Genomic DNA, 24,386 nt, shown 5'->3' on the forward strand with positions numbered 1-24,386 from the left:
TATCTCAGTGGCAGGGTACTTTTCTAGCATGTGGAAGGTCCTGGGTTTGATCCCAGAACAACAAAGGAAGGAGGAAGGATAGGGAGAAAAATATAAAACTAAGCAAAAGATTGTGAGTCTTTCTGTGTAGCCCAGGCTGGCCTTAAACTCAAGGTCCTTCTGAGTACTGTGTGATAGGTATATGCCTGGGTGAAAATTGAACTTTCTAATCAGTGTCTGTGGTGGCCAACCACATCCTGATTCTCTTTAGGGTTGCAGCCCTCAGCCTAGTCATTACAATAACATGCAGAAGGCCTTCTTCATACGCTGGAGATCCAGGCCTCTGAAAGAGTTGGTTTTCAGGTAATAGGGGAAAAAAAAGAAAACACGCACATTTAAGAAATTAGAAAAACAATTCTTTTTTTTTTTTTTTTAAAGATTTATTTATTTATTTATTTTATGTATGTGAATGCACTGTAACTGTACAGATGGTTGTGAGCCTTCATGTGGTTGTTGGGAATTGACTTTTAGGACCTCTGCTCATTCCAGCCGGCCCTGCTTGCTCCAGTTGACCCCGCTCACTCAGTCCCTGTTCTCTCCAGCCCAAAGATTTATTTATTATTATAAACAGGTACACTGTAGCTCTGTGTCAGATCTCATTACGGGAGGTCACCATGTGGGATTTGAATTTAGGACCTTAGGAAGAGCAGTCAGTGCTCTTACCCGCTGAGCCATCTCGCCAGCCTGAAAAACAATTCTTTTGTTTGTTTGTTTGTGTTTTTTTTGTTGTTGTTTTGTTTTTGAGACAGGGTTTCTCTGTATAGCCCTGGCTGTCCTGGAACTCACTTTGTAGACCAGGGTGGCCTTGAACTCAGAAATCTGCCTGCCTCTGCTGGAATTAAAGGCGTGTGCCACCACACCCAGCCTGAAAAAAACAATTCTTAAAGCTAGATAAGAGCCTTGTGTGGTGCCACACACCTTCCATTCTTTTTATTCCCATAGTCTAGAGTCTGTACTATGACTGATGCATCAAGGACCCTTGCCTGGAGGAATTGGAGACCACAGATAATAAGGAGCCCACAGCTCTTAGTCTCTTAGACTGAAGAAGTCTCAACAGCTCGTTGTCATGTGACTAATAAGTACCCTTTCTTGTTTTTCTTTAAGACACAAAAAGAGATCAGCAGATTATTTTCTTTTTCTTTTTTTTAAAGATTTATTTATTTATTATATGAAGTACACTGTAGCTGTCTTCAGACACTCCAGAAGAGGGCGCCAGATCTCGTTATGGATGGTTGTTAGCCACCATGTGGTTGCTGGGATTTGAACTCTGGACCTTTGGAAGAGCAGTCAGGTGCTCTTACCCACTGAGCCGTCTCACCAGCCCAGCAGATTATTTTCATTTCCTAGTTTGTTCCTAGAAAGTAGTTACTCTTGACTTTCTAAAGTGTGTGTGTAAGTCTGTATGTGTGTGGTGTGTGTGTATGTATGTATGTATGTGTGGTGTGTGTGTATGTGTATACACACACTGCATCATGCTTCCTTATGCTGTCTTTTGAGGTCTCACTGTATAGCTTCAGTCAGCCTGGAACTTACAATATAGACCAGGCTGGCCTGCAACTCAGAGGCCTGCCTCTTGTCTCTCAAGTGCGAGGATTAAAGGTGTGTGCTACCACACCTGGCTTGCATCTTGCTTTTAAGATTTTTTTTTTAATTGGGCATTGTTTTATTTTCCTTTACAATTTAATAACTACTGCTTGATGAGTGCACATGGGGTAAGGTAGTTCAGAAAGACCCCAGCAATGGTTCCCCTGACTGAGTGTGGTCTTCATTAGTGAGTGGAATGACGTGTGTGACGTCACTGTCAGACCAGCAAGACCACATTTATGCACCCCATCGTTCTCAGGATTGTTGGGAACTTGGGCACACTTTCTCCAAATCACCTTGCCTCCTTGTGTCACAAGGCCCAGCTCGCTCTCATCCACTTCAGTAACTGTACCTTTGGTGATCACACCCAGGGTTGTATATAATGGGGATGATGGATTCTTTTTCACACCTAGAATAGGCAGGCACAAGGTAGCTTTCAGCTCAGGGTGCGTGACATGGGCTTTTTTGAAACATAGACCCATTGGCCTAACGAACTTTTCATATTTAGGTGGTTTTCTTGTAAAGCCATCACCAATAGAGCAGACTTTAGTAACCATTCTCTTCCATGCCTTCTTTTTTCTTTTTCCTGTTGGAATAACTTTAAATACTTCTGTTTCTCCTTGGGCAGGAACTTTGGGTAGAGGGAGGGTCCTTCTGTTTTCCACCTTTTCTTTTCGTTTCCTGTTGGAAAGCACTTTCCCTTTTAACTGCCCCTCTCTGTCCAGCAGATAGGCGGGGATGGTGGGCACGGCTCCCTGGGAGTCCTCCTATATATAGTCCTTCTGGTGTTTCTCTTTTCATGCATCTTAATGGTCCTTTTCACTTGTATTTTCTCAGCTTGGTGTGTTTATGGTAGAGCTTAGCCTTCAGGCCATTTTTTTTTTTTTTTGCCTTTGAATATTCATGGGCCTCCTGACCTTTCTTTCTCTTTCTCTCATGGAAGTCCAAATGATATCCATATTGTTTGTGGTTGCAATTTAGTATATTCATTTTGTGGCATGATGACAGCCGGGAGTAGCTGTCCGCCACCTACTGGGTTCCAAAAACTTTTTTTTTTTTTTTTTTTGGCTTTTCGAGACAGGGTTTCTCTGTATAGCCCTGGCTGTCCTGGAGCTCACTTTGTAGACCAGGCTGGCCTCGAACACAGAAATCCACCTGTCTCTGCCTCCCAAGTGCTGGGATTAAAGGCGTGCGCCACCACGCCCGGCCTTCCAAAAACTTTTTAATTTCAGGGTGTCACTGGTCCACGAGCCTACTTGGTTCAGTAAGATTTTTTTTTTTTTTTAATTATATGTATGGAGCTGGAGAGGTGGCTCAGTGGTTAACAGCACTTGTTGCTCTTACAGAGGACATAAGTTCTATTCTCAGCGTCCTCATGGCGGTTCAGAACCACCTGAAACTTCAGCATCCACAGACACCAGGCACACGTATGGTGCATATACATACAGGCTGGTAAAACAACGTGCATACACATAAAAATAAATCTAAAAAAATTGTGTGTGTGTGAGTATGGACTTGTATACGTGAGAGCAGTGACACTGAGGCTGTTGTGAGGCACCTGATGTGGGTACTGGGAGTTGAACTCAGGTCCTCTATAAGAACAGCAAGTGCTCTTAACTGCTCAGCCATCTCTCTGGTCCCTACGTCTTGTTTTTTTTTTTTTTTTATCACTTTTTCCCCTCTTAATGAGTCTGAAGATTTTTCATATGTGGTGATAAAGATTGTATTATAATTGTTTGATTGTTACCCAGTGTTGTGCTGAGATAATGTGACAACTGATTAACTCCGGGACTCTAATACAAAAGGGCTCCGGACTTGCCCTCAGCAGTCATGGGTGGATTAAATTGTTACACATCACACGTATAGTTGGCTGACTTAAAACTTGGGTTTGGGAATAAGGCCACAGGCCAATGTCCAGTTTGCTTATTAACTTCCCTGGCAGTGGAGCTGGCTATGGGGAAGGGAGAGCATAGGCTGGGCCTTCTCTGTGCTGCTGCTCTCAGGAGACCTAGAAGTGAGATTTCCTTTGACTGCACCTGCACAAAGGCCACAGGATGTCTGTGATCTCTGGAGCCTGGCTGAAGTGATACTGCCTGAGGGACAGAAACTGGAGGAGCTGGGCTCAATCTGTGCCTCTTTTGACAGACATGAGAAATTGCTTTTAAAAATAGTCTGTCTGGGTCTGTCTTGTGGCTAACCTCATTTTCTTTTTTCTTTTTTGGTTTTTTTGAGACAGGGTTTCTCTGTATAGCCCTGGCTGTCCTGGAACTCACTTTGTAGACCAGGCTGGCCTCGAACTCAGAAATCCGCCTGCCTCTGCCTCCCAAGTGCTGGGATTAAAGGCGTGCGCCACCATGCCTGGCTGGCTAACCTCATTTTCATGGAGGCCTCCTGTAAAAAGAATTACAACAGTTGATCTGGGTTAACTTGGTTCTGGTTAATTGAAGGTTTGTTCACATGTAAGGGAATAAGTTGGGCAAGACTAGGGATCGCCGAAAGCCTTTAACTATTTTGTAGAAACAGGAAAATCTGTCTTTTTTGTTTTGTCTTCTTCCCCCGTGCTAGGATGCAGCACAAGGCCTTAGGTATGATATCTTACCACTGAGCGTTACTTCCCAGACCCTAACGTTTGCTAGCCAAAGCTTTTCCTGAGCATGAGGCCTCTCGGAAGCAGTGCTGCTGGCTCTTCCTGCACATGTGACTCACCTGGGGTCCTATTCGTGCACAGGGTCAGAAGCTGCTGGCCACAGAGTTGGAGTCTGCATTTGCACCGATCCTTCCGTCCCTGGCACTGCTGATGCCTCTTCTTGCTGAACAGGGGGAAACTGGAGCTTTCCTTGGGTTAGGTTTTGTTGCGATTCCATGTGCACCATTAGCATTCTTGTGTTCTCTCAGAGTCTGGACTATGACCGCTGCATCAATGACCCTTACCTGGAAGTGTTGGAGACCATGGATAATAAGGTGAGCTCTTAGCTCTTGGTCTGTTAGCACTGAAGAAGTCTCAGCAGCTTGTATTCTGTCCTCATGTGACCCCAAGTGTCCACTTTTGTCTTTAAACTTTTTCATGAAAGAGTGGCATTTAAATCCATAAGCCCTGTTGCTGAGATGTCTCAGCAGGAAAAGGAGTCTCTGCCAGGCGTGTCCACATGAATTTGATCCCCAGTACCCAGATGGTGAAAGGGGAGAACTAACTTCTAAAGTTGTCCTTTGGCCTACACACACACACACAGAGACACAGATACACATACAGACACACACAGACATATATGCGTACACAGACATACATATGGAGACACTACATACACAGACACACAGACACTCTTTCTCACACACAGTGTTGGTACATTCTTAGACTTCCTCCTGCCATCCAGTGTACCCCTAGTCACTATACCCAGCTTAGTCCTGTCGGGCTCATCAGTGTCATTGTGGGGCACCTGCAGCTGCCCCTCCTCACCACGCTTGCTGTCTCTGTAGATTTAGTCCAGAACTGGTTAGCCAATATACATTTTTTCCCCTGTCACAAATGGACCCATTCTTTTCCCTTGTGAACAGAAAGGGCGAAGATACGAGGCGGTGAAGTGGATGGTGGTGTTCGCCATTGGCGTCTGTACAGGGCTGGTGAGTAGTGGAAGCTGGGGAGGAGGCAAGCTAGATGGGTCGGGATTAGAGGGAAAGCCTTGCCTGGTGAGTGACCCTTGTCATCTGTTGCTGTGACAATTGCAGCATTGGAATAGTTGTCACTCTCTTCAAGACTGCCTTTTCTTTTTCCTCCTCCTTTTGAAAATTAATTACCCTGGCCTGGGTTTTCATGTGACTTTGCATTTGCTTTGGGTACTACAGAAGTGAGTCACAGTCAGACTCTGCGCTCGCCCAGCACTCCAGGGCTGCTTGGTCAGAACTCTACTGAGTGAGCCAGTCCTTCTTTCTGGTGGCGGGTAGCACATGGCAGACAGAGCCCAATGGATGTTGAGGTCACACTGTCACACCCACCTTGTTGGCAGTGGTAGATGAAGGGCTATGCCAGAGTGGACAGGGCTCCTGGATTCGCCAGGTTCACAGAACGATCACACACAGGGAAAGCTGGACACAGCACCAAAGATCATGATAGCAGTTATGTCTGGTGCCATAACTGTGGCCTCATCATCTCTAAACCAAAAAGGGAAGCTGGGAAAGTCGGCACCCAGCCAGAAGACACATGCCAAGTCCGACTTTTGTCAATAAACTGGCAGAGAGGGGCTCAACCTCCTTACTGCCTTTCTCAGGACTTGGCCACAAGTCTTAGGCTCAACTCTCAGTCGCATATCTAGGTAGTGTGTATGTATATATCATGTCACACGGCCCCAAGTGACAGTCATTTTCCGTTCACATTGTACTCATGGTGAATTCTCAGGGAGCATCTAGTGGCAGTAATGCAGTTGGGAGGCCCATTTGCTAATCCTCTGAGGGCATCCTGGGAATGAAATTGGTGGGTTTAATTGTGTTACATAATTTCAGTGTCCATGGTTGGGGCAGGGACTAAAACCAAGCACCTGTCCTGTGTATTTCTGGTTTTGGCTCTCTCAGTAATAAGCATCATTTGCATGTAATTGTTAGTTTTTCTGTGTGTTGTAGCCTTTTAACTACCATCAATGGCTTTATCCCAGAGATGCTAAGAAGGCAGCCTCCTCTGTTATGTAGCTGCTGCAGCCTAGCCCTTCTCTCAGAACCCTTTGATCTGTCTCCTCTTTCTGCTTCAGTTAAAGACTTCTGGGCATTAGCCCGAGGGAGGCTGGGGTTAAAGCAAGGCCTTTGATGTCACTCTGCCACATTAGGGGGCTTTCTGGGCCTCCCATAAGCTCTGTGGAGTAGAACAGTGGCTTGTAGGTTCCCAGGTAGCCAGCGACTGATAGAGTGGTTCTCCCTGAAATAATGACTGAGAAAATAAAAAGGGCTCATACCAAACCCAGAGACCACTTGTGCCCGCCACGGAAATGCCCTTTAAAGTAGCATTCTAAGGCGAAGGCTTGTCCAGCTGAGCACCACTGAAGACGTTTTGGCTATTCTTGTGACTCCTCCTTTGGAAATTGGAAACTGCTGAGTGACTCCCCAGGTGACTCAGTCTTACCCTCTCTAACCGCAAGACTCTTCTCGTCCTTCTCTGTGCCTTCTTTACTCTACTTTATTTCTTTCCTCATTTCTTTTGGTTTTTTTGTTTGTTTGTTTGTTTTTTTGTTTTTTTTTTCGAGACAGGGTTTCTCTGTGTAGCCCTGGCTGTCCTGGAATTCACTCTGTAGACCAGGCTGGCCTCGAACTCAGAAATCCACCTGCCTCTGCCTCCCAAGTGCTAGGATTAAAGGCGTATGTCACCACCGCCCGGCTCATTTTCTCTTTTCTTTGGAGAGTCAGTGAGGCTATTCTGGGGCAGGACCTCAGCCAGCGTGACTAGCAGAGTTCACTCTCCTGCTGCTGCTGCTGCAGGTACCTTGAGTGACCTGCAGTGAGGGCAGGTGAGGCTTCTAAGAGACCTGTACTCACCTGGAGATGAAGATGTCCACTCTCTTATTCTCTGCAGGTGGGTCTCTTTGTGGACTTTTCCGTTCGACTCTTCACCCAACTGAAGTTTGGAGTGGTTCAAACGTGTATCCTTTCTACGGCTCCATTGTTTCAGACCCTTTCATTCTTGAGGCTCTTTCTTTTTTTTTTTTTTTTTTTTTTTTTTTGGTTTTTTGAGACAGGGTTTCTCTGTATAGCCCTGGCTGTCCTAGAACTCACTTTGTAGACCAGGCTGGCCTCGAACTCAGAAATCCGCCTGCCTCTGCCTCCCAAGTGCTGGGATTAAAGGCGTGCGCCACCACCGCCCGGCGAGGCTCTTTCTTGTTGAGAATTTTATCAGTAAATGTGGTATTTGAAAGGCTGTTTGTTAGCCATACAGGCAGGAGTTTTTAAATTGTCACTGAAGGACAGGAAAGCATGACATTTTTCCTTATTTTGAGATACTGTCTATTAGCTAGCCTTGGTTGTCATACAAGTAGCTATGCAGCCCAGGTTGGACTCAAACTCATCGTATGGCAGAGACTGGCCTGAAACTCCTGATATACCTGTTTTAGCCTCCTAAATGCTGTGATTACAAATCTACATCACCTTTCCTGGGTTTAGGATTAAGATATAAAAGAGCAAAGCGGGAGAATGGATGACGGCAGGAATACTGTATAAGTTCTTAAAACTCCAGAGACTTGGGTTGGCGGCAAAGAATTCTTCCTGGACCTTTGATCTTAAAGCTTAACTACATTTAAGTAAGCACTCCATTCATGAAGACAAATAGAAACCCAAACCACAATAAGAACATTGTAAAATAAAGGGAAATCTGAGTGCACAGACTGGGATCGGTTTTCCCTGCACTTAAGAAACAGAGCTAGACCTCTTGGTGCTTTACCAGGGAGGCCGAGGCAGGAGATGTGTAAGCTCCAGGCCTACGTGGGCTACAACGCGGGTCCCAGGCCAGCCTAGGCAATGTAGACCATGTCTCAATGAAAAGCAAACAGGGCTGGGGCGTGACACAGTATCGGAGGGAGGCCATCTTTCCAATCCCTAGTGCCACACAAAGGAGACAGTTCATCTCCACGAATCTAGAAAGAATGTCTCCATCTTACCAGAACAAAATCAAACCCCTTGAGTTCTCAGGAAAACATGGAGAGGCTCGAAAGCTCTGGCAAGAACCTGGGGTGTACACATCCTCTGTGTGTAGCTTTTAAATTCCTCCTCAGATGGACCTCAGGTATATTAAAGGCAGCTTTTGTGACGGCTGTGACAACAGATGAGGGCATGGAGAAAGTGGTTCCTTCACAGCACTGTAATTGCATGCACAAGTCAACTGAGCACTGTGTATCCACATGGCTAACACTCAGGTGGGGTAACACTGAGAGATACTGTGGGATGATACAGTAAAGTTGTGGGGACACGAGGTACAGGGCACTCACTGTACAGGCCATAGTGTAGAGGTTTGTTCAGGTGAGGCTTTGGAAGGTCTTGGTCACTCTTTGTAATGTTTGGGGGTGGGGAATTCTGTAAATTCAAAGTAGTTCTTTTCATTTATTTATTTTATGTGTGTGTGGGGGGGTGGGGGGTTGCACATGCCGCAGTGTGTGTGGAGGTCAGAGGACAACGTGTCATTTCCTTCCACTGTGTGGGTCTCAGGGAAAACTCAGGCTGTTAGGCACGGCTGCAAGCACCTTTACCCACGGAGCTGTCTGACCAGCCCCTAAAGTGGCTCTTTTTTGTTTGTTGGTTACTTTTGAGAAAGGGTCTCATATATAGGCCTGACTGCCTGAAATGTTCCTATATAGACAGAAAGACAGACCTTGGACTCACAGAGACCCACCTGCCTTTACTTGAACTAAAGATGCCAACTCCCACACCCAACGAAAGCAGTTGTGGGGCTGGAAAGATGGCTCAGAAGTTAAAAGCACCTGCTGCTCCTCCAGAGGACCTGGGTTTTGTTCCCAGTACCTACAGCCTCACAACCACCGTTCACCTGTACCACCTCGTGTAACTCCAGTCCAAGGACCCGTACCTCCTCCTGGATTCTCTGGGCACCAGCACACAAGTGTACATACACCTGTCTACACACACACCCCAAAATAAAATGTTTAAAAGCTGTTGTATATAGCCAGCTGCAGTGGTACACGTCTTTAAACTAATCCCACACTTGAGAGGCAGAGACAGGTGAATCACTGAGTTTGAGGCCAGCCATGTCTACAGAGTGAGTTCTAGGACAGCCAAGGCTACAGAGAAAAACACAGAAAGCTGTTGTATGTGGAGCACAGGGAAATATGCACTGAGCAGCCACCGTGGCTGCCCCATTTCAAGTGCTATGCCTCGTGGCTGAGAGCCCTTTTTCCTTGACTCAGCCTCTGCAGCGGTGGAGGAATGCAGTCAGAAAGGCTGCCTTGCCCTGTCCCTCCTGGAGCTCCTGGGCTTTAACTTGACCTTTGTCTTCCTGGCAAGCCTTCTTGTCTTGATAGAGGTAAGGCGGTTTGAAAATGGACTGTCTTAGTTTTCAGTACTGTTCACTTTGTGTCTGTGTGTGTGTAGCTTTTTGAGACAGGGTTTCTCTGTGTAGCTCTGGCTGTCTTGAAACTAATCCTGCTGGCCTTGAACTCAGAGATCTGCCTGCCCCTACCTCCAGACTGCTGGGATTACGGGTGTGCCACCACTGCCCAGCTAAAAGAACGTAATGTTCTTCAGCTATGTGTTGGGAAACAGGTTCATGCGGCTTACGGGTTACTACTGTTCACCTGGAGATCTTCCTAAAAGTAAAGCCTGCAGTACGGGGTGAGGTTAATGGGAATGGGAGGATTAAAGACATGGATGGGGGAGGTGCTCTTCTCCTCCTTCACCTTGGGATTACCTGGAGAGTGTCACCAGAATGCGGGGAAGGTGGCTCTGCAGTGGTGCTCAGTGGTCCCGTGTGAACAGACTCCACATGCAATGGAGGAGCTTGTTAGATACAGAGTCGGGGCTCAGGCTGCGGCCCAGCGTCTGTGGGTGAACAGCTCTCGGGCAGGAAGATGCGGGTGTCCCTGGCTTGTTGAGTTGAAGCTGCAGAGTGGGTTTTTAATTTATTTGTATGTTTCCTTCCCTAATAGCCAGTGGCAGCAGGTTCTGGAATCCCTGAGATCAAGTGCTATCTGAATGGTGTGAAAGTGCCAGGAATTGTGCGGCTCCGGACCCTGCTCTGCAAAGTGTTTGGGGTGCTGTTCAGTGTGTCTGGAGGTGAGGAGAGCTTTCTCCTCTCCATGGAGTGGTGAAGGCATGCTGTGCATTGGGTAGATTTGGGCTGTGGCTGCTCCTCATCTGGTGACGACTTTTGTCCATGTTAGCTGTGTCTCTGTCACAGCATATGTGGCAGAGGCAGCTTGAGGGAGCGAGAGGGTTGCTTGTACTTAGCCTCAGAAGGGTTTCAGTCCGTCATTGCTGGACAGACGAGGGACACTTCATGGTGGAGGGTGTATGTTGTGGGCACCGGGAAGCAGAAGCCAGTGCTGAACTATAATCTTTGAAGGCCACCTCGGAGTAACCCACTTTTACTAGCCAGGCCTCATGTTCTAAGGTTCCACGGCCTTCAGAACAGCTCTACACACTGGGGGCCTCAGAACATGGCCAGATAGGCGAAGCTCAGATTCACATCCCAGTGCAGGTCACTCCACACAGTCTTGTTTCCTTTAGTCCTTTCCTTACTTTCTGTTTTCTTTCCCCAACCCCTTCTCTCTTTCCTGTCCTCCCCCCGCCCCCCCCCCCCCCGCCAGTCTTCTGAAGTAGTGTCTCATTATGTAGCCCAGGGTAGTGTCTCATTATGTAGCCCAGGGTGACTTGTCCTGCCATTCCAATGTACCCAGTGACACTACCTTTCTGTTGAAGAGGAGCTATCATTCAGTTGGTTTTAGGGTTGGCTCTGGCAGCGTTAGCCCATGTTTTGTATAAATGGCCGATGATTTAGCCTTTGCAGGCCAAGAGAGGTCACTGAGGACATCGTGTAGGAACTTAGGGAATTGTATGACATACCCATTTAAGAATCCCAGGTCCTGGGGCTGGTGAGATGGCTCAGTGGGTAAGAGCACCCGACTGCTCCTCCGAAGGTCCAGAGTTCAAATCCCAGCAACCACATGGTGGCTCACAACCATCCGTAACGAGATCTGGCGCCCTCTTCTGGAATATCTAAAGACAGCTACAGTGTACTTACATATAATAAATAAATAAATCTTTAAAAAAAAAAAAAAAAAAAAAAAAAGAATCCCAGGTCCTGGGAGTCTCAGCAGGATCACAGAGGTTGGAGGCAGCCTGGGCTATAAATACTATATATATATATATATATATATATTGACTCAGCAAAAGGGTAGAAAGAAATGACTCCTGCGCCTAGCAGCACACACATGTAATCCTTACTTATCTTGAGGTTGAAGCGGGAAGATTTCAAGTTCAAGGCTCACTTAAGGTACAGAGTGAATTCAAAGGCAGCATTGGTAACTTAGTGAGACCCTATGCCAAAATAAAACTAAACCGTACCATATAGTGGCACATAACTGTAATCCCAGCAAAGGCAGCAGAGTAGCTTCGAGTTTGAACCCAGCCTTGTTTTTTGGTCCAGGATAGCCATGACTACATTGTAAGCTTGTACAAAAAATAAAGCCAAAAATAAACAGATAAAGGCTGGGAGTGTAGGTAGAGCACTGGCTGAGAATATACAAGGCTCCTGGTTTGATTCCCAGCACCATCAATACATAAGGGAGTAAAAGTTCTCAGGGTGTACAGAAACAGACAGGGTGGTTTCCCTGCACTGGAATTGAAAATAAGAACTATTCTCTCTTGTAACAAGTGGAGCTTGTGTGAAGACAATTTGTCCCAGCCCATGTGTGTGCGGGATGGGCTGAGGCACAGGGAACCACACAACAACCTTTCCATGTCACTTTTTACAAGTTACAGGTCTTGTTTTGTGAGATAGGCTCTCTCACTGGCCTGGAACTTTGTCAGCTAAGCTAGGCTGGCTGACCAGAGCCTCGGCAATCCTGCCTCTAGTTCCCCAGAGCTGGATGACAGCTGGACACTGTTTTTCCAGGTTCTCTATGTTAGGGCTGAAGATGGATCTTGGGCCCTTGTATCTGTTCAGGAAGTTCTTTACTGATTGAGCTGTCTCCCTGACCAGGCTCAGTCTTTACACTAGAGAGTCAGTCATATGCTTGCCTGCATTTTTTAGTTGCTGAAAGGTTTACATAGCAAAATCTAAGCCAGAGGCCCTCTGCTGACTGTGCCCCTCTTTCCTCCCCATTCCCAGGGCTCTTTGTGGGGAAAGAAGGCCCCATGATCCACAGTGGTGCTGTGGTAGGAGCTGGCCTCCCTCAGGTAAGGATTGGTGGGCCAGGGGATGCGTTCCTTAGAATGGGTCTCTTGCATAGGCCCAGCAGATGTGATATCCCTCATGCAATTTCAGAACCTGTTGCCTTTTGGAGTTGAGGTGGAAACTGTGTGGTCTGTCCCAGCAAATAACTATTGCTCCTCAAAGCATAGCATCACTGCTGAGTCTTTGGAACGGAGACAGGAAGCAGAGGAAAACCAGTCAGTCAATGTGGCAATGCAGCCACACTGTAGCCAAGTGTCTGGAAGAGTTGGCTGGCACAGTCTGAGGCCCACCTCTGCTCAGTCACATTAGGTGATGCAGTGATAGTCACAGGCTAGGCAGGTGTCACCTGTGCACTACACTGTGTGTCCCAGTTCCTTTCTTCTCTGTAGTCATGGACTGATTAGACCCCTAAGCATTGATGAGGATGCTGAAGAGCTAACTCAAGACTTAAGATCTCCTTTAAAAGGAGGTTTCATTGATTGATTGGCCAAGATAGAGTGTCACTATATCCTTACTGGCTTTGAACTCAGTACCCTCCTCGCCATCACACTTGGGCAAAGCTCCTAGTCTTAAGGGTTCCTCTGGACACATGGGCTTTCATTTGAGGTCTTAGTCCCTGTCTTAGTCAAAGTTTCTATTCCTGCACAAACATCATGACCAAGAAGCATGTTGGGGAGGAAAGGGTTTATTCAGCTTACACTTCCACACTGCTGATCATCACCAAAGGAAGTCAGGACAGGAACTCAAGCAGGTCAGGAAGCAGGAGCTGATGCAGAGGCCATGGAGGGATGTTTCTTACTGCCTTGCTTCCCCTGGCTTGTTCGGCTTTCTTTCTTTCTTTCTTTCTTTCTTTCTTTCTTTCTTTCTTTCTTTCTTTCTTTTTTAGATTAATTTACTTATTTTATGTATGTGAGTACACTGTAACTGTTTTCAGACACATCAAAAGAGAGCATCGGATCTCATTACAGATGGTTGTGAGCCACCATGTGGTTGCTAGGAATTGAACTCAGGACCTCTGGAAGAGCAGTCAGTGCTCTTAACTGCTGAGCCATCTCTCCAGCCCCTCAGCTTGCTTTCTTATAGAACCCAGGACTACCAGCCCAGGGATGGCACCACCCACAATGGGTCCTCCTACCCTTGATCACTAATTGAGAAAATGCCTTACAGCTGGATCTCATAGTGGCATTTCCTCAGGGGAGGCTCCTTTCTCAGTGATAACTCCAGCTGTGTCAAAGTGACACAAACCCAGCCAGTAGAGTCCCAGAAGAGCGTTCACTGAGGCCCTTCTCCCTGTTCCTAGAAAGAGACCTACCTGAAGTGTGAGTTGTTGGGGTGAGGGAGGAAGGCTCCAGGCCCATCTGCTCATGCTCAACTACGGGCTCTCCCAGCCTGGAAGAGGAAAGAGACTAGCATGGCATGGGGGCCTGTGTGAGCATCTAGGGTGCCAGTGTCATGTGATAGAGGTAGTGACGTCATATGCAGCAGGTCTCCATCCCTTCCAGCCCCTAGCTCTGCTGTCCCCCTCCTCCTGACTTGTTGACACTACACAGAGTAAACCCTAGTTGACTTCCTTCCTGCAGCACACTGTACAGTTGTGCAGATGGACAGGGGCCTCTGTGGGGCTGTACGGCCCTGCCCCTGCCCTCAAGGCTTCTCTGACACTATTTTCCCCATTTTAGTTCCAGAGCATCTCCTTACGGAAGATCCAGTTTAACTTCCCCTACTTCCGCAGCGACAGGTATGGGAATGGTGAGAGGCGAGGCCCAGCCTCACTGGTCTGACTTTTGACTGAAGCTGTCAGAAAAGGGCACGCTATGCTTTTCTCCTGAGAGTGAGAAGCAAAAGGACCTAGCTATTGTCCTGACAGACTTTTGTTGTAAGAACCATTTGAGGCAGCACTGATGGTCCCAAACTGAAAACCCAGAGAAGGGTGCCCTGCTGTTCAGATGCTAGCCTCGTGGGTTTGTGTGGTACTGTCCTGCACCACGCCCAGTTTGACTGAAGCCATGTTGGGTCAGGGAGCCCCTCCTCTCAGGTGAAGGAAGAGCTGTTACCCTGCTCGAGTGGGATGCAGTGTGCTGGCTTTGTCACAGTGACACACACCTGAGACGGGCAGCTGAAATGAAAGCAGTGTTTTTCCTCCCAGTTTTGAAGGTTTTGGTGACCTTCATGGAGTGGCTTGGGATGGCTCCCAGTACCCTCTTTACAAATACACTCCAAATGGCTGACCTCCTCCTTCTCAGCCCCACTGCTCAGGTTCTAGTGCCTTCCAGCAGTGCCTCAGGGCCACAGCCTGGAACACACTGGAGGATATTCACATCACACTCAGGCATGTAGGTAGTCTGTGTGGCTCAGAGGCAGCTGTGACTGCCACCCAGAACCATGACACCCTGAGCTGTGAGGGAGAAGGCTCATAGGTAAAACAGTAAGAAACTGGCCCTTCAGTCTGAAGGCTCTTTCTTAAATACACAAACGTTTCTCTCCCCCTTCCCTCCTCCTCCTTAGAGACAAGCGTGACTTTGTGTCAGCGGGGGCAGCTGCTGGCGTTGCTGCAGCTTTTGGGGCCCCTATAGGGGGCACCTTGTTCAGTCTGGAGGAGGGCTCATCCTTCTGGAACCAGGGGCTCACGTGGAAAGTGGTAAGGACACTGTCTGTGGATGCCACCTCTTAGACCCAAGCATGAGTCCAGAATGCACCCAAGGTCACTTGAGACATGGAGCTGTCCTTCTGTTGGAGCTGGCACACTGGCTCCAAGTAACTTCCTTGTCACAGCACCATAGGCTCCAAACAGTAGGCTTTTGTGCTCTTCCTGTGAGCCCACCCCCACCCCCAACTGTACACCCATGCCAAACAGCTGCTGCTCTCTCTTTGTGAACCCTCTGCCTGAAGAATGTGTAAGTCTCAATGACAGGATTGTGACTAGAAATCGTTTTCCGTTGTCCCCCTTTGTGTTGGGCATAGGGCCTGCTCCATAAGGAGCTCTCAGCATTGGGCACTATGGAGGACCGTAGAGACACTGGCTCAGAGCTGCCTTCAGTTGCTTTCCCCAGGGGGTCCTGAACCGGCCACTTGCCAAGGCCTCTACTAGAGCCATGGGGATTTATTTCTTTGTTTATTTTTGTTACTGATTTGGTTTGGCTTTGAGACAGGATCTCACTATGTAGACGAAGCTAGCCTTACAGAGATTGCCTGTCTGCCTTTTGAGTGCCTGGGCCACCACACCTAGGGACTTAATCAGGCTGGCAAGATGACTCTGGATAAAGGCACTTATGCCATGCCAGATCCCAGTTGAACCCTTGGCCCCACATGGTGGAAGGAGAGAACTGACTCCTGCACCGCATATGCACAAGATCTGTCCATGAATGCAGGAATAAGTAAGTCGGAGAGGGAGTGAAGGAGAGGGTGATGTCACCAGTGTCCTTGTTTTGTTACCTGTCCTCTAGCTCTTCTGTTCCATGTCTGCCACCTTCACTCTCAACTTCTTCCGCTCTGGGATTCAGTTTGGAAGTTGGGGTTCCTTCCAGCTGCCTGGATTACTGAACTTCGGCGAATTTAAGGTATGTCTTTCCCTTCCTCCCAGGATATTTCACTGTACCCATGAAACTTGCTCTTAAAAGCCCAGTGGGACAGGTGGCCGCCTCCTGCGCACACCTGCTCCCGTGAGCAGTGTGCCTGGACAGCCTGGACCCTCGGCATGGAAGGCAAGCATCCCTCTTGTTCCTGTCTCTGTTTCTTTCCCTTCCTGTGCTCATGGCCACTCTGGTTTTTCTCTCTCCCTCCCTTCCCCCTTCTCTCAGTGCTCTGACTCTGATAAAAAATGTCATCTCTGGACAGCTATGGATTTGGGTTTCTTCGTCGTGATGGGGGTCATTGGGGGCCTCCTGGGAGCCACATTCAACTGTCTGAACAAGAGGCTTGCAAAGTACCGTATGCGCAACGTGCACCCGAAACCTAAGCTCGTCAGGTATCTGCAGTGAGCCCCTTGTGGGCGGGCCATCTCTCCCAAGGAAGATGGTCCTGTGAATAGACCCTGCTTCCCACGCCCACTGTGATTTCTCCTTTGAGACTAAGCCTGTAAACAAGCTCATGAGTGCCCCATGAAGGCCAGAGAAGCTGAGACTGAGTTTACATCTGAGTGGCTAGGTGGCTCACCCTCTTCTGCTGACACACATGACCAAGTCAGGAGGGTCAGCAGATTCTGCTGACAAGCTTTCTGTCAGGAGTTACCCTTGCCCTGGACTTAGCAAGGAAAAACCATTTAGCTCTTTAGAAAGTGATGATGTGTGTGCAACAGCCTCCTTCATCAGCTGCCTGCCCTTTATTGCAGCCAGCTAGACACAGCAAGTCGGGAGTGAATCCTGGCTGTGTGTCCTCACCAGGACTTCGGGGCTTGCCCTGTGGGGGAGGGGTGATGGGCAGGTATAGTGATCACGTGTGTCCAAGCACAATTGCATTGTAACCGCTGTGCTCTGCTTTCTAGAGTCTTAGAGAGCCTCTTGGTGTCCCTGGTGACCACTGTGGTGGTGTTTGTGGCCTCCATGGTGTTAGGAGAATGCCGACAGATGTCTTCCACGAGTCAAACCGGTAATGGCTCATTCCAGCTCCAGGTAACCCTCACAAACTTGGTGTCTATCCTCCAAGCAGAAAAGTGTGTTTGTTTGGAGCCATGCTGCTCCTGCCTGCAGCTGAGTGTGCTGTGCCTTGTCACCTGTGAGGATGAGTTCTTGCCTGCCACCCTTCCTATGCTGTCTAAAGCTCAGCTGTCCTTCATGGGAAGCGTTGCTCATTAGCCTGCTGTTCACCTCTCTCCAGGCCCGCAGGAACACACTGGCTCGGGGCCCCGCCACCCAACACCTCACCTCTGTGATATCACCCTTAGGGTGATGCTAACTCGTCCCTCACGTGCTGGGCTGCTCTCCCTGGCGTGCCTTCTTGTTTCCAAGTAACAACTGAGGGCTCTCAGAGCCCTCTGCAGCTTGTCTGGGAGAGAAGCAGTCTGTGACTTCCAGAACGTTTTAGATGAAAGGTCAACCAACCATAGCCAAGGGTTACATCTGGCCCTTGCAGCAGCCATCTGTGTAGCCCTCAGGCAGAGGGTGCCTGGGACAAAAGAAGGTACCACACAGAGTAGAAGTTTACTGGCACCTTGTTATTCCCAAGGCCACATCATTTCTGAGACCAGACTTTTCAAAATGTATTTTGTTGTGGACCACTAATAATATAAAAAACATAAAACATTCTGTGCTCAACTTGGCTAATTTTAAAAAAATTAACTAAAACCAGACAAAGGTGACTGTCCTGGGATGGATTGACTTTCTTGGCTATGGGACTCCTGGGCCCACGATAGTCCAGCGAGCACCAGAGATGCTTAGGTGCTCGGTGTCTCGGGTCTTTTACAAGTACTTTACACAACTATCCTTATTTTTCATTTACAGTGCTGATAATAGTATTCCCATTTTTCAGGAAAGGAAACAGAGGCAAAGTGGAGGCTTTTCCAAGATCCCTTAGCTGGTAATGTGAGGCATGAAGGGGGAGGTACTAATATCTTTTGTAGATGAGGAAAAGCCAGAGTTTCCAAAGTAAAAAAAGCTCTTCCCAGAGAGTGCAGAGTTAGTGGTGAAGCCATCTGAGTTGGTAGTCTGTTCTCCGCAGCAGACAGGTGGACTCTCAGCGGTGCAGCTGGCCTCAAGACCTTTCCCAGAGACTGTTGGATGGGCTTTCCTCCAAACATGTTCTGAGAAACCCTGCATGTGTCAGTTATTAAGCCACAGGCAACAGGTAGTCCACTGTTCACTGCACTCACGCCTCTCTGCCAACAGGAGGCGCTTTCCACCTCCTTACTGTCCCTAGTCACAGGGACAGCAGTGTAGTGAAGCTCAGCCACTGCACACCACCAGCCAGAAACCCAGAACGATCCCTCTGCAGACGCCCTGCTTCTACTCACAATTCAGGAGGCATGGGAATCCTCCGCTCACACAGGGTGGCGAGAACGTAGAGAGACTTGTGTTCTCCTAGTGGGATTGGAAGGAAGGTGGCCCAGAGCATGATACTGCTGTTGGGCCTCAGGTTAAGGTTGGTTTCTTTGGTAGAAAATCCAGAATAAAAGTTGGTTGCTTGGTTTCATTTGCAATCAAAGTTGGGGGTTCAGCTGATCTCTAATCTGCACTGCCATCCCATAGTCCTTGGGGCTCTCACTCTGAGCTCTTAGCTGTGTTACTTCAGAATCTGCACCAAGGAGGAAAGGCCACGTGAGCCCTGATGTAGCTGTGCTCAGTGATGAGTGTGAGTGAGGGCTGAGGAGGTGGTGCAGCAGGTAAAGCATTTGCCAACGAGGACGGGGACCTGGGTCAGGTCCCTAGGACCCTTAGAAAGCTGAACATGGCAGCTCATGTCTGAAATCCCAGTGCTGCCATGGCAAGATGGACAGTGTGCAGGGCCGGCTAGTCTGGCATGTGCGGTGGTGAGTAAGAGTCCCCCAGCTCAGTGTCATGTGACCTTGGCATTCATGCTATAGCAGTTGTGTACCTACTCACACAGACATATGCAAATATTCTTTAAAACGTGGATAAGCAGAGGCCTTCACCCTCACCCACATTGTTTGACTCTGCACTCACAGAGCGGGAACTGCTGCTGTCTCGCGCCACGGCAGATGTGTACTTGCTTCCGCCTCTAGCTCCACCCTAGCTCCTCCCACAGGGAATGCTGTCCAGCAGACACTTGACCTCTTAGGAGACCGACCGCGCTGAAGCCCTGTACGTCCCAGTCAGGTGCCTTTGTACTGACCTTTTGGTTCCCTTTCTTCAGGTCACATCAGAAGATGTGAATTCAACTATCAAGACTTTTTTCTGTCCCAATGACACCTACAATGACATGGCCACACTCTTCTTCAACTCCCAGGAGTCTGCCATCCTGCAGCTCTTCCATCAGGACGGTGAGTGTCCATGCTGCACACCCCCGGGGGTCGATGCCAGCTGCCTCTCAGGCATCTCTCTGCAACAGTGTCCCATGCCAGAGGGTCACGTTTCTGCCTCCAGTGTTGGCAGGTGACCAGGCTGGTGTTCAAAAGCCACCCTGGAGGACCCAACACAGTTTTCTGAGCCTGTGCAGGCATCTGCTGGTGTGACTCAGGTCTGTTCTCACCCTGCAGGGACTTTCAGCCCCGTCACCCTGGCCTTATTCTTCATCCTCTATTTCCTGCTGGCATGCTGGACTTTCGGCACATCTGTCCCCAGTGGCCTCTTCGTGCCTTCCCTGCTGTGTGGAGCAGCTTTTGGACGTTTGGTTGCCAATGTCCTGAAAAGGTAGTGTGGATTTAATGAGTGCACATGTGCCCACATGTTTACAGGTGTGTGGGCCCATACTACCATTGAGAGTCTAAGCCTGGCTGTTTCTCTCTTCACCAGCTACATTGGACTGGGCCACCTCTATTCTGGGACCTTTGCCCTGATTGGTGCGGCAGCTTTCTTGGGTGGGGTTGTAAGGATGACCATCAGCCTCACAGTCATCCTGATCGAGTCTACAAATGAGATCACCTATGGGCTTCCGATCATGGTCACTCTGATGGTGAGTGCATCCCTCTGGTGGCCGACAGGCTGAGGGCCAGGCTCCCTTCAGGGGCTGTCTTCAGGACTCTGCTTTGTCTTCCAGGTGGCCAAGTGGACTGGAGACTTCTTCAACAAGGGCATTTATGACATCCACATTGGGCTGAGAGGTGTGCCTCTTCTGGAGTGGGAGACAGAGGTGGAAATGGACAAGTAAGACGCTGACCTCTTCCCACGTCTTTGCACCAGCGGCTAAGCTACAGGGCCTGTCGGGGTGGGAAACAGTAGGTCGGTCACTTGTTCCGCTTAGAAGGTACACCTGTGTCCCTGTGTGTTTAGAGATGTTGAGTAGCTTGAGTTGGCTAGGAATCTGGAGAGCAGGTCCCAGGACTGGGTAGCATGGTGGGGCACAGGGAAGCAGGGCTGCTTGTGGTTATTTGGCTCCTTAGCTTGCTGGCCAAGTCACTTATGAGAATTGCTTCAAGCTTTAACACTGCTAGATGGTCACACTGAGAAAATGCACAGCCCTGGCAATACACCAGCCTGCTCACACATTCAACCAAGCACCACTCTTGGCTGGGACCATTCATAGGTGTCCAGCCTCCTCTCTGGATATCAGGCAGGCCTTATGAGTTAATGCAGGGTCAGCAGCCTGTCAACCCACAGCCCTTCCACTGCAACGGGAAAACAGACGGGAAGGAACGTGCAAGACTGGAATTGATCTGAGGGCTCTGGCCTGCCATCCTGGTCTAAACAAGGGCTCTAGAATTGCCCTTTCACTTGCAGCTTACTAGTGACTAGTGGTGATGGATCATAGCATGTGATGTGCTGTGACAAGGAGTGGCTGGCCAACCCTTGGGGAAGCAGGTGGGGTTCATGGAGTAGCCGTGGTCCCGAGCATGATGAAGTGAGGAGCAGTGTAGCAGGCCTGGTGAGGCAGTTGGAGGATTTGCTGGGCATGGTTCAGAAGAGAGGCTCCTGTGATCCAGACGGAGATGAGCACCATTGCCCAACCCAGCCTGTCCCCAGTGGCAGCGGTGTCTTTGAGGCTGTGACCGCTTCTCCCTCTGCAGGCTGAGAGCCAGTGACATCATGGAGCCCAACCTGACATACGTTTACCCTCACACTCGCATCCAGTCTCTGGTGAGCATCCTGCGCACTACGGTCCACCATGCCTTCCCAGTGGTCACAGAGAACCGGGGCAACGAGAAGGAGTTCATGAAGGGCAACCAGCTCATAAGCAACAACATCAAGTTCAAGGTAAAGAAAATGGCCTAAAGGGGAGGCCAGTGAGGCAGGAAGGAAGCCCAACACTCAGGCTGTGTAATGCTGCCTCTGAAGCTGGGCTGCACTCAGACTGGGTCAGTCTAGGGAAGTCTGCAGCACCCTCGCACAGTGCACAGTGGGTCTCAGGGAGCGTATGTGCTCATCTGGGCAGCAGGAAACAGGTGGGTGGGTCCTTTTGGAAAAGTCAGCCGACTTGGTATTATTTGCCATGTACAAGCATAAGGGAGGGTTCTAGAGTTGCTAACACAATGGGCTCTGGCCAACTTAGGAAAGTGGGGGGCCAGGCAGGAGAATCACTGAGCTCTGGGCCGTGTGGGCTCCATAGAGAGACTCTTGTCCGAAGAAACCACAGATGAGAGAGGGCGGGGGGCTGGGGGGAGGGGAGGAAGCTCCAGATGCAGACCCCGGCTATGAGCTCTAGGGATGCAGATACTGACCTCATGATGCCATGTGGTAGACACAGGTGGCTCTCTGACCTTGGGTAGCTCCCAACTCTCAGTCCACAGAGGATAGGTCCATCACCTCACACAGGCTATGTGGCCACCAGTTGGCTTTGGTGACTTTGGGAAGAACAAACATAAACATTGATGGTCACTCCAAGACAGAATGTAAGAGAAAGGTTGTTTTCCCTCTGCAGAATTGAGCTGCACCTCCCCAGATGAGAGGAGGTAAAGTCTTAGGCAGCAAAAGCATGAGGTTTGTTGCAGCAGGTAACTGCATCACTGTGACAAAATATGTGGTGCGACTGCACTTAGCCAGTGTGGGCAGTGCTGGTGCACTTAGACAAACCAAGCCAGTGGTGCTGATGCGAGCCTTTCGTCCCAGCACTCGGGAGGCAGAGGCGGACAGCCCCGCTCCACAGAGGGAAAACCAACAAAAGTGAGCCACTCAAGAGAAGGATTTCTTTTGTCCTGTTTCAGAGGTAGCTCTGTCCGTCAGGACCAAGAATAAACTGCAGAATATCTAGCAGCATGGAGGGGAGAAGGCAGATACAGAGTCCAGGAGGGGTCAGGGCAAGGTCAGACCCCTGAGGACACACACAGCTGTGACCCACTTCCCCATCTAGACACTAGCACCTTCTCTTCATCTGAGGTCAAAGCCCTTGGGATCTGGTCCTGTGAAAACAAACATCTTGACTGCTTCAATATTACTAAAGCCCAGTCAAACTGACCATCAAGGTCAAGTGTCAAATTTGGGCTGGGCAGGGTCACAGGATGGAGTGGAGTGGTAGAGACTTGCCTGTCTTGTGTGAGGCCTCAGGTTCATGTTCAAGTCTAAGGACTGACTGGCCTGCACCTCTGAGTGTCTTGCAGACCTCCATGAAAAGTACTGTTCCCATCACCACAGTCCTGGAGATGTTCCTGTATCTATATGCCCAGCACCATGGCATCTTGGCCCTTGTAAAGACTGTCATTGCCCCCACCTCCATCCATAGAAATCCAGTATCTTGACCCGTGCTGGTGAGCAGCGCAAGCGGGGCCAGTCCATGAAGTCGTACCCTTCCAGCGAGCTGCGCAACGTGTGTGATGAGCACGTGGCTTCCGAGGAGCCGGCAGAGAAGGAGGACCTGCTACAGCAGATGCTGGAGAGGAGGTGAGGGCCTCACACTGGCTGCCCACAGCCTCCATGCAGAGCACCCTGCACACAGAGAGTGTGAGGGAGTCCTTGTTGCTGGAGAGTACGGGGAGGCGATGAGGATGTGAGAGTGGCCCTGCTGAGGGGATACGAGGCAGCGTCTGGTTTTTGTGTAACAGATACACTCCCTACCCCAACCTATACCCTGACCAGTCCCCGAGTGAAGACTGGACCATGGAGGAGCGTTTCCGTCCGCTGACCTTCCACGGCCTCGTCCTGCGCTCTCAGCTTGTCACCCTGCTTGTCCGAGGAGTGTGCTATTCGGAAAGTCAGTCCGTAAGTCCTGGGCTCTGGTGTACTGGAAGGCAGGATAAGGACAGGGAGGGACAGACCCCATTGTTCCAGAAGAGGTGCTTCAGTGCATGTGTTGTGTACAGAGCTGCTGAGTAGGGTGCTTCGCCACACGTGCCTTTTGCTGTGTTTGTGAGGCCCCGAGGTCACGAGGGAGGTGAGGGCAAGCTGACTCCAGTTGTCCCTTGTTTATCCTCTGCTACATTTTGTCTAGTGCCTGCTGCCTGCTGGCCAGTGAACTTTTCATATCCCGAGGGGTTTTTCCTTTTGTTTTCTTCTTGTTGAGACAGGGTCTTGTGTAGCCCAAGCTGGTCTTTACCTCCCAGGGTAGCTGAGGATGAATGCCTAATACAGAGCTCATATGCTGGGATCCCAGGCATTGGCTGCCATGCCTACCCTAATACTGCGGGACTTGAGTTCTGGTACAAGTGGACTCTTCTGCATGTGTTAGTGCAAGAAGTGCCCCTCCCCTGCCAGCTCCACTGTAGCCATCTTTTCTCTTCCATTTGGTTTTAGGGTATCCCCATGGCACCCAAGACCACACCCCTCACCCCTTTTTGGCAGGAGCCTGAGCAAGTCACCCAGAGCCTTGCTTTCCTGAGTGACTGCTGATGTTGGCAGCTGCAGGTTTCTCCTATTGCAGCCACCTGAGCCTTTCTGTGGTCTGATAAGCCTGCAGAAGAGCAGTTGCCCTGGCGCAGGGAACTGGGTGGAGTGTGGGTGACTGACCTGGTTGGAGTAGGTAGAGATTGGTAGGGCATTTAGGAGCAAGGAAGTTGGAGTGGTGACAGCCTAGGTCCTGAAGTACCTGGCCTGGCCTGCCAGAGCAGGTTGATTCTGGGTCTGTCTGGCAGTGGGGCCTGCTGTGAGCCAGGTGAGGTGCACAGAGTAGACTCAGGGAGCAGGAGCCTGCTCAGATAGCAACTCCCAGCCAGTACTGTGGCCACTGTGCTGGCCTGTGAGCCCGTGCACTGGCCTCCCTGACCTGTCACACAAGCAGTGAGATCTGAGGGGTGGTGACAACACTCCTGGGACACTGTCTCTAGCCATTGTGCCAAATTGCCATCGGCCTGGGAGCTTGAAGCAGGGTCTTCCATAGTTGAAGACCATAAGTACAAGATCCAGAGTGCACGGGC

At 49.5% G+C, this 24,386-nt stretch overlaps 1 protein-coding gene and 1 pseudogene across 3 annotated transcripts in view; one reads left to right on the top strand and one right to left on the bottom strand.

The window, feature by feature from the left end:
* Clcn6 (Cl-/H+ antiporter 6) overlaps nt 1-24,386 on the top strand; it is a 31,742-nt gene that overhangs the window by 3,950 nt on the left and 3,406 nt on the right. For 2 of the 3 annotated variants that reach the window (XM_021159590.3, XM_029476279.2), the window contains exons 3-20: nt 4,519-4,584; nt 5,176-5,241; nt 7,175-7,241; nt 9,519-9,625; nt 10,248-10,374; nt 12,431-12,498; nt 14,176-14,234; nt 15,002-15,134; nt 15,940-16,053; nt 16,294-16,460; nt 16,977-17,103; nt 19,301-19,427; nt 19,644-19,797; nt 19,900-20,059; nt 20,144-20,250; nt 21,111-21,297; nt 22,760-22,917; nt 23,079-23,235. In XM_021159590.3, coding sequence (XP_021015249.1) covers nt 4,519-4,584; nt 5,176-5,241; nt 7,175-7,241; nt 9,519-9,625; nt 10,248-10,374; nt 12,431-12,498; nt 14,176-14,234; nt 15,002-15,134; nt 15,940-16,053; nt 16,294-16,460; nt 16,977-17,103; nt 19,301-19,427; nt 19,644-19,797; nt 19,900-20,059; nt 20,144-20,250; nt 21,111-21,297; nt 22,760-22,917; nt 23,079-23,235 — 2,151 coding nt within the window. The remainder of the gene's footprint in view (nt 1-4,518; nt 4,585-5,175; nt 5,242-7,174; nt 7,242-9,518; nt 9,626-10,247; nt 10,375-12,430; nt 12,499-14,175; nt 14,235-15,001; nt 15,135-15,939; nt 16,054-16,293; nt 16,461-16,976; nt 17,104-19,300; nt 19,428-19,643; nt 19,798-19,899; nt 20,060-20,143; nt 20,251-21,110; nt 21,298-22,759; nt 22,918-23,078; nt 23,236-24,386) is intronic. The other variant, XR_015047282.1, reaches the window with a different exon arrangement.
* LOC110292318 (ribosome biogenesis protein NSA2 homolog pseudogene) lies at nt 1,694-2,623 on the bottom strand (annotated as a pseudogene).

Source organism: Mus caroli, unplaced genomic scaffold (assembly GCF_978045245.1).
Source record: "Mus caroli unplaced genomic scaffold, Mus_caroli_1 scaffold_6, whole genome shotgun sequence".
Taxonomy (NCBI): domain Eukaryota; kingdom Metazoa; phylum Chordata; class Mammalia; order Rodentia; family Muridae; genus Mus; species Mus caroli.